Raw genomic sequence first — 16,591 nt, forward strand, 5'->3', positions numbered from 1 at the left:
CCAAAGAAGTAGAAATTTAAAAATTGGCAAATGTTGGTGATTTTGAAAGAAAAAGTTGATCCTTCCTTGGCTTGGGATCTTAATATTTATGATCTTTTACCTTGGGGAAATAGATTAAAGAAACCACTGCTGTTTATCTTAGATTAAAATGGGTTAGTATAATTTAGTGGTAAGTTTTCTAGGCTCTAACTAGTTTGGGCTTTGGTTACTCTAAGCATACAAATGCCTTTATTGTAGTGATAACATGTCATTTTTAAAAAGATAGCAGAGATGGTAGTTCTGAAAGCTGGGTAAGTTGAGAGAATTTCAGAAACTGTCCAGGATTTGAAATGTGCATATGTTCTTTGGTTTTCATGAGTAAGGCATTTTTGCTTATTTTGTGTTTATGTTGTCTAATATAACTAAACCTTAGCCATCTTAGAAGTAATAATACTAGTGATTTTAATGCTAAGTGATTTCTACTAAACATGTACCCCTGAATCTTTCTCTTTCATTTTCTGGATGTGTGATGGAAAGGTTTTAATGAAAGAAATAGGGATAGCTTACTGTGGTGAAAGTGAAAGATTTGAGGCTCCTATAAGCAGTTTATATGATGGTGCTGATAACTTAATTTCACAATCATCTGACCTAGGCTAGATGAGTTCCTTATTTAATCAAAGAGTTAAAAAATAAGCTTTGTGAGTAAAGAGCTGGGAAACATTTGAAAATGGAGAGCATTTGATTACCTACTACTTGTGATCTATGTTTATGGCTGTGGCTCTGCCCCTTCCTAAGTTTATAGGAGCAAATTGTTATAAGAGCGGAAAGAGAGTGCCCACCTTTTGTGGTAACATGCCATTGTAAAATTCAGATGGGACAGATATATTGCGATTCTAGGGCATACCTTAAGAATGCTTTCTTTTCTCAGGGAAAGTTGGTGAGACTCTTTTTGCTTCTTGTCTTTAGACTACATATTTGATTTATCTGGACCTCTGTTTCTCATAAGGATTAACTGGTGCTGAATTCCAGACATAAACAGCTTCATTTGCTTAGGCTTTTAAGCACGTGAATTGACAAAGTTCTTATTTTTTAAAACATTTGGTCACTTTTCCCACCTTTCATCATTTTTAGCTGGTTTAAGATTTTGATTATATATTTAGTTTTAAATTAAGCAGTGAATGAATCAGATGCGTTTCTTCTCCAGTTCTCTTGCCTTTGAATACAGTTGTAAACATGTGCCCTTTGCTGTGAAATGTGTCTTCTTTTTCTTTTGATAGATTTAAATTATTATTTGGAGTATTTTTCAATATACTTTAAAGTTTTTTGAAAAGTAATGATCAGTATCTTTTTATTAACTTGGTAGAGTTTTAATAAATCTGTTAAACACATTGTCTTTGATGGTTATTAAAAGAAAATATAGTACTCAGTAATGGTGAGTACATTTATATACTGCTTGATTTAGACTAGAAACGCTGGGATTTTTTGAGGTTGTAGAAATATTTAAATAAGCAATTTACTGACACCTGCCTCATGTTTGAAGCATTGTCAGGGATGTTTAGTTTTCTGGTCACTTCAGATTGCGGTTTACTGCATGCTTTTCTGTAGCCTGTTGTCTGGCAGGAATTGTCATTGTCATCATTCCCATTATTTCTTGTAGGGCTGGTGTTAGAAACCATAAATCTAGACTGCTGTGATAATAGGAACAGGCTGTAACCTAACCCAGTTCTTTGGTTGAAAAGTGGCATGGAGAGCTGCCTGTAGTAGTAAATTGACATGCCCTGCTATTAAGTCCAGTCCTCTGCAAATGTCTGTGGGCAGCGGGTCTTTAGGCAATTAACCTGTGGCTGTGTTTTAGAACTTTAGGAATTTGCAAGTATAAACTGGGATTTTTGCAACCCTTGACTTCTCTTTCATTTATCTGTTTTCTGACATAACATACTTCTTAACTAAATGTATATCTTTCACATACATTATTTTAAAATTATAAGTATTAATTATTTTAAGTTGTAGGCTATGTTTTTAGGTAAATTAAAAATTCTTGAAAATAGTTTTTTGGGGGGCTTGTTTCTACACAGAAAAAGATTAACTTCTAATTTGTTGCAGTCTATTTTACTAAAGCATCATTAAAGTTGCCTCGCTAGAATTCTTAATTTCCCCTAGAAGGCTTGATTTGATAAACCCTCACTACCAAAAACGTTCATTCCTAATATTGATTATTGACAATTCAGAGATGAAAATTTATTTTTAAAGGTAATTACACATTAATATTTGTTTTTTCTGTTTACTTTTATAGATATATCAGAAAATGAGAAATTTGATAATTTACTTGAGTGGAATCTTAATATGATGAATCATGTCCGATTTAACAGGTTATATATGGCTGTACAATGGATATGCTTTTTCTATCCTGTACTAGGATAATCACCACTGCCAGAAGCAAAATTTTAAAGAGCTAGCTTCTCTTTGTAAAATGAAAATATATAGCTATAATTGTATTTGAATCAAATCAGTGTGTGTTTTTGCATTTAAGCATAAATGTGGAGTAACCTTGAAACCAAAGTTTCAAGCCAAAATAAATTATTTTCCAGTCAAAACGAAAAACTTAAAGGTATTTTATGCAGTTAACTCAGACTTCTCTATCATCCTTTTGTGTATTGACTGGGAAATAGAGAGCTATTTTGTTTGTTTTATAAGTATGAAAGCAGTGTCTGTATAATGAGTTAGACTAAAAATGAAAAAAATTTCTACTTGTGCTATTTCATTAGTAGTCTCTGGTGAGTTATATGTGTATACTATCATTTCCATCACTTATTCCATCATTTTCTTTAAAACTACCAACAAACATTTATTAACCTCTCTTAGCCTTGAAACTTCTTATTGTTGATGCATATATTCAAAAGGATAGAATGAAATATTTTTACAGTTAGATTAGTTTTTGTGTAGGGACTGTGTTTTCCTTTTTTGTGTGAATATTGGTTTAAGCACGTGTTTTGGTTCCAACTATTATACAATTAAAGCTTATAAACTGAATTCTGGTATAACATGTATTCCTAGCTGCTCTTCTCCATGAAAAACAAAATACTAACCAATTTATGGGTGAGGCCTATCTTTTTGGGACCTCAAACATCCTAGAAATCAAATCCAGAGTAGAAACGTAAGGGTCTGGTAGATGTATGGAAATAAAAAGATGTGGGGAGCCAGGAACTGTCTTTAAGATCTCAAAAGAATTTTCTCTTTGGCCTGTTGACCTAGAGTTGTATGTAAATGAAGACAGCAGATTAGACATTGAGAAAAGGAACAGAGAGGACGACAATGACAGCCAAAAGAAAAATCTCACCACTTTTAAACACTGCAGTGTTCTGGTGCTCTGTAATTTAGGTATAAGTAACCTGTAGCACAACAGATTTAACTTACTTGTTAAGCGAACATTTTGGGGGCCCTATTATGTGATGGACACTGAATAGACACAAAGATGAACCAGACATGATATTGTCCCCCAAACCTTGTAGTCTACAGGGGAGATAAGGAATGTACATAAACACAACAGAAGCAATTTTGGCATAATGGTTAAACATTCATGGACCTAGGTTCAAATCTAGTTGGGTGATCTTATTCAGCTTTTTGAGCCTCAGTATCCTTAACTTTCAAGTGGACATTAATAACAGTATCAATGACAACAGGCTTTAGATAAGAAAAATGTGTAAAAGTCCCCAGTAGGGTATCAGTCACTTAGCAAGAGCTCAATAAGTGACCGCTATTAGTATTATTATTGTCACTTCCAACACCACCATCATTGGACCCTAGGGATGTAATCTTTATTTTCTTCTGTCTTCGTGGATCTATTCTGTCCAGGATTCATGATGTATCTTTTTGTTTCTCTCTTTCAAAGCATATACAGTATATTGGAATCCTATCTTTTGATGTCTGACAAACTAGATTTGAATAATTTTTCTTTTGAACTTGATAAGATAGGAGGGGGATCAAAGATGACTTATAACTCAGAAAGATTGGGAGTTCATAGTGCCTGTTAAAATAGGAAGCAGAGGAAGAGGAGCACATTTTGGAGGGCAAAAGAGTTTGATTTTTTAAAAAATGTTTAAGGTGATTGTGAGGCATCCACACTGATGTTAATTGGCTAGACTGGAAATTTTGGATAGAGATGAAGACTAGAGATACTGATATAGGAGACATCCACATAGGGGTGTTACATCAGCCATGGAATAGAATGAGATTCTAGACTCTAAAATTTCTAGAATCTAGACGAACAGACTGAGTGACTAAGGAAGATCAATGGCTAGGACAGAAGGAGGAAGTAGACACAGAGATAATAGAGGTGGGACAGCCAGGAAATAACACATGTCTGAGGCTCAAAGAGGAGAGGTGTCAGGAATGAAGAGTTACCTACCACAGAGGGCTTCTGAAGTGTCAAGGAGAATGACTGAAATGGGGTTTGATGTCCAGGAGGCAATTGAAGACTTGGAAGCAGTTATAGGAGAAGAGGGAAAGTAGAGGCCAAATTGCAGAAAATGAGATATCACAGCGATTCTTTGTATTATCGGTATTATCATATTTATTACCAAAGTCCTGGTGGCCAGCAGGAAAAGATTAATCTGGTAAATATATAATATAGTTTGAGAGTCTTTTCTACACCAATAAAAATTGGTGTTATCTCAATTTAAGGTCACTTTACTCTTTCAAGTATGTGGGTTTTAATATCTATCAAATGGGAGGTTCAGTGAACAAGTTTAATAATGAATGCTTAAGTTTGGACATTATTCCCACCTGTGGGACTTCTGTCTGAGAAAACTGGCAGGAAACCTTGCTGTTGATGTGGGAACAAATTTATATTTTTCAGCTCAGCATCTGTATTTAGTTTATTTTTGTACTCTCTCAGGTTGCTATAATTCCATTTTATAACAGCTGAAATGTAAAGGACCCTGGGAAAATTTTTGCTTGTTAAACTTATTTAGTTCCTGTCCTTGTCACCCTTGTTGACTCTTCAGGTAGTAGTCTCTAATTAGAGACTCGTGGTATATATAATACCTTATCTTCAAAATAAAACAAAAAAAGGAAGGGCAAAACAGAAAAAAAAAACCCAAGCAAACAAATAATGGAAGGATTCTATAATCTTAGAATTATAGACTCCTTAACTTGCTAAATAGTCCTTTAAAACTGTCTTTCTTAAAAAAAAACAAACAAACCCAACCAAACTAGAATTTTCTCCAGACTCAGATAAGTGCAGCTGGATTAATCAGGTTTAATACTTTCTCTATTAATCACTGTTTATATTGTTTAATAATATTGAGAAAATGGTTTAAAACAATACAAGACTTTTCTAAGCATTTTTGGGGTCTCTTAGCGATTAAATTTGTGCCAAGATAACAAGCAGCAAAACAAATGCTTTTGTTTTGTAAAAGATCCCAGGCTGTCTATGCTTGGTCAAAGCCTGCTAGATTTAGTGTAACTGCTCTTTTGGTAAAGGAAATTTAAATGTCAGACACTATAAAATAGTGTGAATGTAATACCTTTTTTTGCATATTTATATTTCAGGGGTTTTTAATGCAGTAGGGTTGCTCCTTATATGCATTTAGTGAAGCAACTTTTCCTTATGGTGGTAAAAACAAAACAAAGCTTCCCCCCCCCCTCAGGAAGATGTTCTCTGCCATGTAACATTGAGCACTGAGTGGGGTCTTAATTTGAGTCTTTGTTAAAGTGCTGAAGCAGTTCAAAGTGTATTGAGAGCAAAGTTAAGCTTTTTCTGCAGTTTTCTCGGGGGTTTAACTTTGCACATTTATTGTTGTCCGGTTTTCATTTTAGATAAAATGTTGGCTTTATGAATTTATCATATAGGAAGAATTTCATTTGAATATTATACAGAATTTGGAAAATATACATTTAAGAGTGGTTTAAATATATGGATTTATGTATGTGATTTTTAAAAATTGAAGGGATATATATTATATGGTTAACAGCAGGTTATTATTGTTTGATGATGGAATTATAGGTGATTTTTTTCCTTTTGCTTATGGGGGGTGATGAATGTATAAAAAAGAAAAACCTATTCTAGCTTGTAGGGATCCACAAAGGCTTTTTTGGTTCACAAAGGGCCAAAATTTATTTTCAGTACTCACCAACCCTAAAGGAAATAGTATATTCATGAATAATTATACCTCAGAGTTATACAACATAGGGTGACATCAAGTTTCTATTAGCTTTAGCTAGAATATGTAAGTTTTCCAATAATTCTGGTTATTAGATGGCAGCTGCTTTCTTTGGTAATTATATGTCTGGGCATTATAAATACATATGTGTATGTATATATGTGTATTTAGTACTGCTTAATTTAAGATCACCTAAACTTAACATTTCTGGTTTTTTTTATTTTAATTTTTATTAAACTTTTTTTGGGTAACATTGGTTAATAACACGATTTCAGGTGTACAACATTATAGTACAATGTCTGTATACTCAATTGTGTGCTCACCACCCAAAATCTAGTTTACTTCCATTACCATATACTTAAAGCACTTTTGTTTCTTTAAACACCTTTTTGATCCATACTTTGAAAGAATAATTAAGTAATGTTCAGGTATCATTACAACATAATACTGAGACTCACTCATCTCAGGGAATTTTAATTAGTGCAAATGGGGTGGGATAGAAAACATTCTTTGAGCTTCCACTTATTCATGAGACTGTGCTGCGTGCTCTAACTATACTATCTTTAATTTTCATGACTGCACTATGAAGTGTACAGGTATTAGTTTTAATTTACATATGAGAAAATGAAGACTCAGGGAGATGAAGTAACTTGAATGGCGTTAAGCACTTGAAATAATATTAATATGTAGTTGATATGGCTACCAGGAATCATCACAATATAATTTTTTCTTTAAGAATATGTGTAATTTGTTAAGTGTGATAGACCAGCATTGCATATATAGAGCTTCTTAATAATATAACAACATTTAGGGATTATTTAAAAAAAAACTATCAGAGCAGTCCTTCCCCCCATGAAAATAACTTTCTCTGATTATTTAATAGATACGATTGTGAAGAATTCAATTAGTACATAGAAATATAAGGAAGAAAATAAAGTTCACCCCAAATCTCACCGCCTATGATGCAAAAATGGAGAAACACCAAAATATTTTTGTATTACTTTATACACACTTACAATTTTATACAAATAGGGTTATATCACACTGGAGATATTTACAAAATACCATCTATCCCACTTTCTCAGCCCCCCCCCCCACAACACCCAGTTGGTACATACCATCATCTTTACCATCACAAGCTAGTATACGTCCTGTGTTTCTTTCCATGTTCAAATCTTTTACTCATATAATCCTATACAAACCTATATGTACAATTATAGTGAATTTTAGCCACTATTAGTCACTATCAGTGAACATTTGAGTACTTTTTAAGTGTAAGGCTTTGTGCTAGTTGTGTGAGAGCTGCAAGAAGAGTAATGTATGGCCTGTATTCTCAATCACTTTGCAATCTGTGAGGAAAGGTGAGCACATGAATAACTTGTATTATACAAGACTTACTTTGATATCTGCTGTTGGGTAGAAATATTGGGTGGAAACACAGCCTGGGAAGTCCTGCAGGGGAGCTTCCAGAGGGCAAAGGCTTTGCCTTTTTGAATCTTATGGGCCTAAACACTTGACAGACACATGGGGTTATGCTGAGTGTCTGTAAATAAATGTCTGTAAGTAAAGTCATGTGTTCAAGTGAAACAAAAAAAAATATTCTGTTGACTGTTTTAAGTGGATTAGCTCTTATAGTTTGAGGGCCCAGTAGAGAAGTAATTTGTATATTTGCTTTGTCTCTTTGGAGTGAAATTATCCATTTCCCTATCAAAGATTTCATTTTTTTTCCTTTAAGGTTTAGGCATTTTGTAGTAAGAAGGAGGCTGTGATATTTTGCTGTTCAGTTAAGACACTGTAAGTAGTCATACTTTCTAACACAGAAATCCTTTTTTCCTCAAAAGTAAGCTTAAACATTTGCTTTGATCTTAGATTTAGTTCCTAGGTTGAATGAGAATTTACATATTTGCATATGCCAAATATAAAACTTGGATAGCAAGCATATTGGGGAGAGTCAGAGGAGAAAATAAATTTTCAGTGAAACATATGAATTTCAGAATGTTTGAAAGGAAATAGGTTTACAGTTGCAAGCCACAGGATTTATTCTTGTATTATTATTTATTTATTATTTTATTATTTTCCATATGAACAACTGTAAACCCACTGTTGCCCCACTCTGTATATAAAGGAAATAAAACAGGGCCAAGATCATGTTTCCCTCCTAAAGGGAAAACTATTTCATTTAACATTGAAATGATTGGTCTGGTGAAATATGAAAGCTACATGGCTCAAGAGGAAAAACAGTGAAGGATGTCTACTTTACAGTGAAAGAAGAGTGTTTGGGGCAAATGATTTTGATCTTATTGTGACCCTGAAAGAATCCTTAAATTGCTATAGTGGACACAATCTCACTTTTGATAGTGGCTTCAAATAACTCATTGGTTTGTGTTTAACTCTTAAGAAAGTTCTGTTTTTATAGAAATACTTGTTCTGTATTCCCGCCAGCAGTGTATGAGAGGTCCAGTTCCACATCCTTATCAGCATTTGGTATCATTAGTCTCCTAAGTTTAGCCATTTATGCAGTGGTATCTCATTGTGTTTTTAATATGAGCTTCTCTGAATACTAATGATGTTGAATATATTTCCATGTGCCTGTTGGCCATTTGTGTATCTTTAGCAAAGTAATTGCTCAGATCTTTTGCCAATTATGTTTTTATTGGGCTGTTTGTCTTTTTTTTTAAATTGAGTTGTTAGAGTTCTTTACATGTTCTGCATATGGATTTTTAAAAAATCAGATACGTGTTTTTCTTCTTTTATTTTCTTTCTTTTTAAAAAGATTTTATTTATTTATTTTTAGAGGGGAAGGGAAGGAGAGAGGGAGAGAAATATCAATGTATGGTTGCCTCTCATGCGTTCCCTGCTGGAAACTGGCCTGCAACCCAGGCATGTGCCCTGACTGGGAATTGAACCGCGATTCTCTGGTTTGCAGGCCTGTGCTCAATCCACTGAGCTACACCAGCCAGGGCTCTTTTATTTTCTTAACAGTGTCATTGGAAGAGCAGTTGTTTTGTTCTGATGTTCAGTTTATCAATTTTTCTTTTAAACATTGTACTATTTTGTGTAATATCTAAGAAATCATTGCCTAATTCAAATTAGGCAGTCAACAAATTCACAGTCTCTCTGTTCTCTAGAAATTTTGTAATTTTAAGCTTTACATTTTGATTTATGATCTTTTTAAAGGTAATTAAAAATTTTTAATCCTTATCTGAGGACATTTTTTTTTCATTGCTTTTAGAGAGAGAGGAAGGAAGAGAGAGAAACATTGATGCAATAGAGAAGCATCGATTTGTTGCCTCCTGTACACTCCCAAACCAGGGATTGCACGTGCCCATACCAGGGATAGAACCTACAGCCAAGGTATTTTGGGTGACTTAATGATGTATTCTTTATAGGCTTCTTTTAAATAACAAATTCTCCTCCATTATACACATCATGTTCCTGAGTACAGGCACACAGAGTAATTGGAGGTTAATATCTTTATGCCATATTATTTCAGTGTATATACCTATTAAAATTAAAAAAATTATATTTATTGATTTTAGAGAGAGAGTGGGGGGGGAGAGAAAGAGAAGGAGAAACATTGACTCATTTTTCCACTTACTGATGATGCACTCATTGGTTGACTGCTGTATGTACTCCAATCAGGGCGCTCCAACCAGTTGAGCTACCCAGCCATGGCTACTTACCTCTTTTATAGCACTCCCATTGCGTATTGTTCATATGCCTATTTCTGACTAGATGGAGCTGTTGGAGGGCAAGGACAGTATATTATTTACCTTTATTGTAGAGTAACTGTCACCTTGAGGACATGCAGAAAGAGTTTGGATTAATGAATGTAGTTGCTTCAAAATACACAGGCTTTCTAATGAGTAATTGTTTTGTTAGACCTGACTCTTGCAGTTCTTACAAGTTTCACCAACACTTGTGAATCACAGTCATAGTTCTTTCACCTCTTTGTAAAATGGGCATAAGTAGGCTTTTGGGGTAGGCCTCAGTTTTAATTCCAACTCTGCCAACTTACCTCTGCTTTTTTCATTAATTTAACCATAAAATTTACTCTTTTAGAGTATACAATTCAGTAGTTTTTAGTATATTCACAAGGTTGTGTGTTCATCACCACTAATTCCAAAATATTTCTGTCACCTCAAAAAAGAACCCCCTTACCCATACCCATACCATTAGCAGTCACAACCCTGCTCCTCTTCCCCATCCATTAGCAACTACTAAGATGTCTCATTTTTGTTCAAGAAAAAGATACTAAAATGATCTAATTCTACAATCAATTTTTAATAATACCACCCTTTTGAAATGTGTTAAAAGGAGGCATTAATTGGTTTTTCTCCTTGTAGGAAAGAACACCAGAAATGGATACCACTGGGCAAACAATGAGTGGAGGTAAAATTTACTTATCTAAAAATGATAACATTTTTTGTTCTCATTTGGAATGGATATTTTCTGGTAGACTGAGCTTTTGAAAAATCCTTTTTAAAAAGAAAAGTTATAGGAATTGTTAGGTGCTTAAAATTGGAATTTTACAACCGAAGGACTATTAAAGGTAATCTTGTCTTCCCTTACTAGTTTATGAATGAGAAAACTGACACTCAGGGAGGTTAAGTGAACAAGTCATTGTCACAATCTGTGACAATGCCAAATTCAGAATCCAAATCTTCTAACTCTAATATGAGTGATTAAAAATGCTTCATCCTAACTTGCTCTAATGAGTAGGTTGCTCACTGTCCTATGAATATGCCACACTCATTCGCACTCTGTTTTAAGTTATATTTCCTTTCCAATAGTACATATTTCACACCTTTACCATCTTAAACCCTATTTTTCCTTTAACACCTAGTTTAAGTCCTGTGTCTTTCATGAATTTTTCTCTGGCTGAATGCTGAATGTATCCTCTGCTTTTCAGAATTTTGTTAGGTGTATTAGTTTAGTGTAGTCTCTGTAACTAGATGTTGTTTTTTTTTTATAAAGATTTTTATTTATTTATTTATCTTTAGAGGGGAAGGAGAGGGAGAGAAACATCAATGTATGGTTGCCTTTTTGTGCATCCCCTGCTGGGAGTTGGCCTGCAGGGAACCAGCCTGCAACCCAGGCATGTGCCCTGACTGGGAATCGAACCGCGATCCTCTGGTTCGCAGGCCCGCGCTCAATCCACTGAGCTACACCAGCCAGGGCTCTGTAACTAGATGTTTTTAAAATCATTTTCATTGTTATTCTATTACAGTGGTCCCAGTTTTTCCCCCATTTGCCCTCCTCCTGCTTTCCCCCTCACTCCCACAGTCACTCGCCGCACTATTTTCTGTGTCTGTGGGTCATTCATACATGTTCTTTGTCTAGTCCCTTCCCCTAGCTTCTCTAGAGCAGGAACTGTGCATTTATAGTTTTACTTTCTTTCCTATTAGAAAATCATATGGAGAACTATTTAGTAAATATAAATATGTACTTACTTTTTACTCGCCAAATGATTTAAATAGGAAGCATCCCATATATCCCTCTCAAGTGTTTATGTATTTTGAAGAGTTACTCAATTATAACTAGAAAGTAGATCTGTTACCCTAAATGGTATACCTAGCATCATTTAAGAATGATGCATAAGAATGATCCTTCTTTAAGAAGCTTGTCACTTAAGAATTCAAGTGCCAGTAAGGGTAAAACAGCAAGAGATAGAAACATATTAAGTATGGTTAAATCCATGAGTTTATAATGATACTTTAAAAAGCTTGCTGGTTATTTGTGGAGAATGCTAAGGATCCAACTCATTATTTTGAAAATGAGAAAATAAAGGAAAAGAATAAAGCATTGATTGTGACTTCTGACTATGATCTGTATTTCAGGGTATTTGAGTGGTTGACAAGGGCAGGTTTCTTTACATACAAGTTTTCTGGCTAACAAAGATGGGATGATAAAATTAGAATATCTCCATTTTACAACCACTAATGAACTAATGGGTCTAGGCAATAGCCATCCATGGCTGGACATAACCCAAAAAAGAGAAGGAACTAGATAATAATTCAGAGCCTCCTGTGAGAAGTACATATACCACCTATGAAGTCATCTTATCCTGTCCTGTGCCCCAAAAGCCAAATCTGAATCTGATTCAGCTCTTGATCAAGATACCCATACTAATTTAGAGAAAATATAAGGACCAGAAGAACTCAGCACCACAAGGAGGTAGTCAGCAAAATCCAGGTTGGAAAACTGAACTGGTTCATCAGAAAAAAAATTGCTAGAGAAACAGGGGGCAAAGAAACAAAGGAGCCTATAGATCAGAAGACTTAAGAAACAATGGTAAGAGGGGAGGACAGTGGTGGGGACTGTTTGAAATAAGGTAAAGGGATTAGTCAAAGAACATATATGAAGCACCCATAGACATGGACTGTGGTGTGGGGATGGACTATGGAAGTGGGGATGGGCTGGGTGGAGAGGGGCTAAGGGAGAAAATTGGGATAACTGTAACAGCATAAACAATAAAACATTATTAAAAAGAATTATAAAATTCTATTTTAATCTATTAAAAACTAAAAAATGGGGAAAAAAGACTTGAGATGTACCAGCTGTTGCTATGTATCCATGGACTTTATTCATGTCCTGATTTAGACAGATTCACTTAATTAAGACAATTGGGGAGACACGAACACTGAGTGCTTATTTGATGATATTAAGGAATTACACTTAATTTTTTCAGCATAATATTAGTTTTTAAAAATTATGTATCTTTTTAAAAATTAATTTATTTAATTGTTGTTCAAGTAGTTTTCTGTCTTTTACTCCCATCCCAGCCCACCTCCCCAGTGCTTCCCATCTCCCTCCCATTTCCACCCCCCTTAGTTTTTGCTCATGTGTCCTCTATACTTGTTTCTGTAAACCCTTCCCCTTTTCCCCTGAAATTCCCTCCCCTCTGGTCACTGTCTGCCTGTTCTCTATTTCATGAAAATTATGTATCTTTAAGAGATACATACTGTAATCAGACAAAATACTATAATATCTTCGATTTGGTTAAGTCACAAGGTGCGGCTTTGGTTTATTTATTTATTCATTTAACAAATACTTGAGGGTGTTATTGCATGCCAAGTTCTATTCTAGGCACTGAGACTAAATAAATGAATCTCTGCCCTTTTGGAACTTACATTTAAGTGAGACATATAATAAACAAAATAAATGAGCAAATTATAAGGTACATAGTATGTTAGAAAGTGAAGTCCTGTGCAAAAAAATGAGACTATTAATTACAAAATTAAAACTGGCTCCTATCAGAAAATTAGTTTTAATTTATAGTTTTTCTAAGTGCACTTTCAGACTATTGCTATGGCCTTCTGGTATTGCTCACTCTTTTCTTTTTTTTTTTTTTTTTAGGTTCAATAAAAATCAAGGAGGAGGTTGAGGATGAAATTCCTGTAGCAGACACATCTGTGCAAAGTGGTAGGTTTTAAAGTAGTTCAGTACAACACTTTTTTTCCTCCTCAGTGTTAATATGAACTCTTCTTACTGTTTTTGACATAGTCTCTTACAGCAGACTCCTGTAAATATAAAATTCAAGCAATAAGAAAGGTCAAAAAGTAATGTTTTATTTTGAAAATTTTACTTTGGTTTTACTTAGAGATAAATTGGTATAGGATTAAGTGAAAAGATAACTGTATTTCAATGTAAATTTCACCAAGTTAAATATATCTCATTAAATTATCATGTATTACCAATTTAAAATAACTTGATTATTAATAAAAACTCTTCTAACATTAGAATCAGTCTGCAAGTTCTTTTTTGATAGTCAAAAGACAGTTGATAAAAGTGGATGAAAGCTTAGGTATTACGAGGTCTGACAGACCTATTCTAGAATCTTGGCTTAACATTTTTTACTGGCCTTGTGAGCATGGGCAAATTACTCATTGTTTCTTTTTTTCTTCTCTGTAGCACTAGAATCACTGTGCTGTAGTCCACTTTACATTGAGAAGATATGGCTTGTAATTTATATCAGCTATTATTATCAGGAAGTTGTCTTATTTTTTATTTCTATGCTAGTAATCAAATGTAGATCAGGGAGTTTGAGTCTGCTCTTAGAAACTATTTTTAAGAGATATGGAACTAAAACCCACTTTATTCCTGAAAGTTAGTATAGATATTATAGATATATAATTTATATAATAATTTATATACATAAATTTTTATATATACTAATATATATATTATTTTATATATTTATTTCCAGATTATTTCCATTGGGACAGCTACCTGAAAGAGACTGGATCTGTAAGTGCTCCTGCAGAGTATTTCAGACAGGTATGCCAAAATTCTGCAGTTGTTGAATATATTAATGTAAAATATTAACTTGTTGAAGAGTATCTGTGTAATTGTTAGATTCAGGTGGTATGAGGAGATGGTGGGATTGTGGTAGTGCCATTTAAGAGCCAGATGGTCTCTTTGCATTCATTCATTAAGAATTTACTTAATGTCAGGTATACTAAGCCCTTATGACTGAGTGCCTATCTGGAGAGAAAGACAGACATGTAAATAATTAATTATGAGAAGTGTATTGGGAGGGCTCACAGAAGAGGTGCTATCTGAGATGGTTGGAATGAGGGGAAGAATGTCCCAGGTAGAGAGAACATCCAAAACAAAGGCACTTGGATGTAAAAGAACCTGAGTGTGACCGATGGCATGGGGTGGCTGGAGCACAAAGTGGGTAGAGGTGATAGTATAGGGATGAGGTTAAAGGTTTGGGGGCTTTTAAACTGTACTGAGCACTTGGACTTTTACCTTAAACTGTGGTGAGCTACCAGTTGGTTTATTTCAAGGGGAGTGGCCTAATCAGATTTTTATTTTAGAAAGCCACTTGGGGTACATTTTAGAGGCTGTATTTGGGCTGCCTGGAAGTGGGCAAATGAGTGAGACCAGCAGTTGGCAGTGTTTTTGTACTGCACATCAAGCCAAGGACAGGGTTTGGAGATTTTTTTCTTGACCTTTAATAGTTCTTAACTTTGCTCACCATCTATTGTAACTGTTACTTAAAATGCTCCCTAAGTATTCTGGTAACATAATCATTTCTTTTTTCATAGTTGATGTATTTTAACAAATTGTACTTGTGTGTGTGTGCACATTATATATGTAGTCCAAGATTCCACCAACTAATAACTTCGAAATTGGTATGAAATTGGAAGCCCGTGACCCTCGCAATGTCACTTCAACATGTATTGCCACGATCATTGGAGTTAATGGTGCTAGACTGTGTTTACGCCTTGATGGTAGTGATGACAAAAATGATTTTTGGAGACTGGTTGATTCTGCAGACATACAGCCTGTTGGGACATGTGAAAAGCAAGGAGATTTACTTCAGCCTCCACTGGGTAAGGATAAACAGTTTTTAAAGGAACATATTCTTGCTGATGTAATATTCAGTAGTAATAGTTTTAACGGCCATTTAAAAATCTGTTCTTCTAGGCATTCTGACAAATAGATGGTCAGGTGGTTACTGTGGAGAATCTATGAGAGAGGAACTCATCAGTACCATATGTTAGAGGGTTTCACTCAGTACCCATTTGTCATATGTGTGCTAAAAAGGCTTCCCACTCCAGGGAAAGACTCATGTTGTCTTCAAACTTGAGATGTCAAAAGCTGCTCTAATAGATTACATGTGCAGATTCAGAAACCATTTTGGGGAACTAGTTTGTAGCATTTGATACAAGTCACTTCCTCTCTCAGTATTGTCCACGGAGCCATTCAGCATTTTCAGCATTGAGGTAAGCAAAGGGATTCACATCCAGGCTTCAGATGCAAACTTGGGAATTCCATTTCATCTATAGTGGGAGGAAGCCATGGTGTGACAGGTAGGAGTCAGTACCGTTAGGTCTTTGAAAAGCAGGAGATGGATGGAACTTACCAGCAAAGGTTTTTAATTATTGAACTCTCTATTTTGACGAAGTTTTGACTCTAATTTTGGGCAAACTTTCTTTTACTACTTAGGTGTACCATGATATTTTATAGACAATAAGTGATTTCATTTATTTTATCACTTCTACATTCTGAGTGAGTGGTGGGTTTTGGTTTTTATTTGTTTCTTCTTTACAGTGCTGACAATGAAAATTTTCTATTATAAAACACAGTGGGAAAGTGGATTTTTTATTTCCTACTAGTGAAAAACTCCTGATTAGGTTCCACTTATAAGTGAGATCATATGGTATTTGTCTTTCACCACCTGGCTTATTTCACTTAACATAATGCTGTCCAGTTCCATCCACTTGTTGTGAAGGGTAGGAGCTGCTTCTCTTTCTGCTGCATAGTATTCCATTATGTAAATGTACCATAGTTTTTTTATCCACTCATTTACTGGTGGGCACCTAGGTTGCTTCCAGCACTTGGCTATTGCAAATTATGCTGCTGTGAACATTGTGGTGCATAGGTTCTTTTGGATTGGTGTTTCAGGATTCTTAGGGTATAATCCCAGCAGTGGTATT

General features: G+C 34.7%; 1 protein-coding gene across 1 annotated transcript in view; it reads left to right on the forward strand.

Moving 5' to 3' along the window:
• The window catches only part of SCML2 (Scm polycomb group protein like 2), a 75,048-nt gene that overhangs the window by 3,771 nt on the left and 54,686 nt on the right, over positions 1 to 16,591 (forward strand). The window contains exons 2-6 of the mRNA XM_037046274.1: positions 9,373 to 9,503; positions 10,487 to 10,532; positions 13,500 to 13,565; positions 14,350 to 14,420; positions 15,250 to 15,484. Coding sequence (XP_036902169.1) covers positions 10,502 to 10,532; positions 13,500 to 13,565; positions 14,350 to 14,420; positions 15,250 to 15,484 — 403 coding nt within the window. The 5' untranslated portion in view covers positions 9,373 to 9,503; positions 10,487 to 10,501. The remainder of the gene's footprint in view (positions 1 to 9,372; positions 9,504 to 10,486; positions 10,533 to 13,499; positions 13,566 to 14,349; positions 14,421 to 15,249; positions 15,485 to 16,591) is intronic.

Source organism: Sturnira hondurensis, unplaced genomic scaffold (assembly GCF_014824575.4).
Source record: "Sturnira hondurensis isolate 20B ecotype Veracruz unplaced genomic scaffold, ASM1482457v3 Scaffold0005220, whole genome shotgun sequence".
Classification (NCBI taxonomy): domain Eukaryota; kingdom Metazoa; phylum Chordata; class Mammalia; order Chiroptera; family Phyllostomidae; genus Sturnira; species Sturnira hondurensis.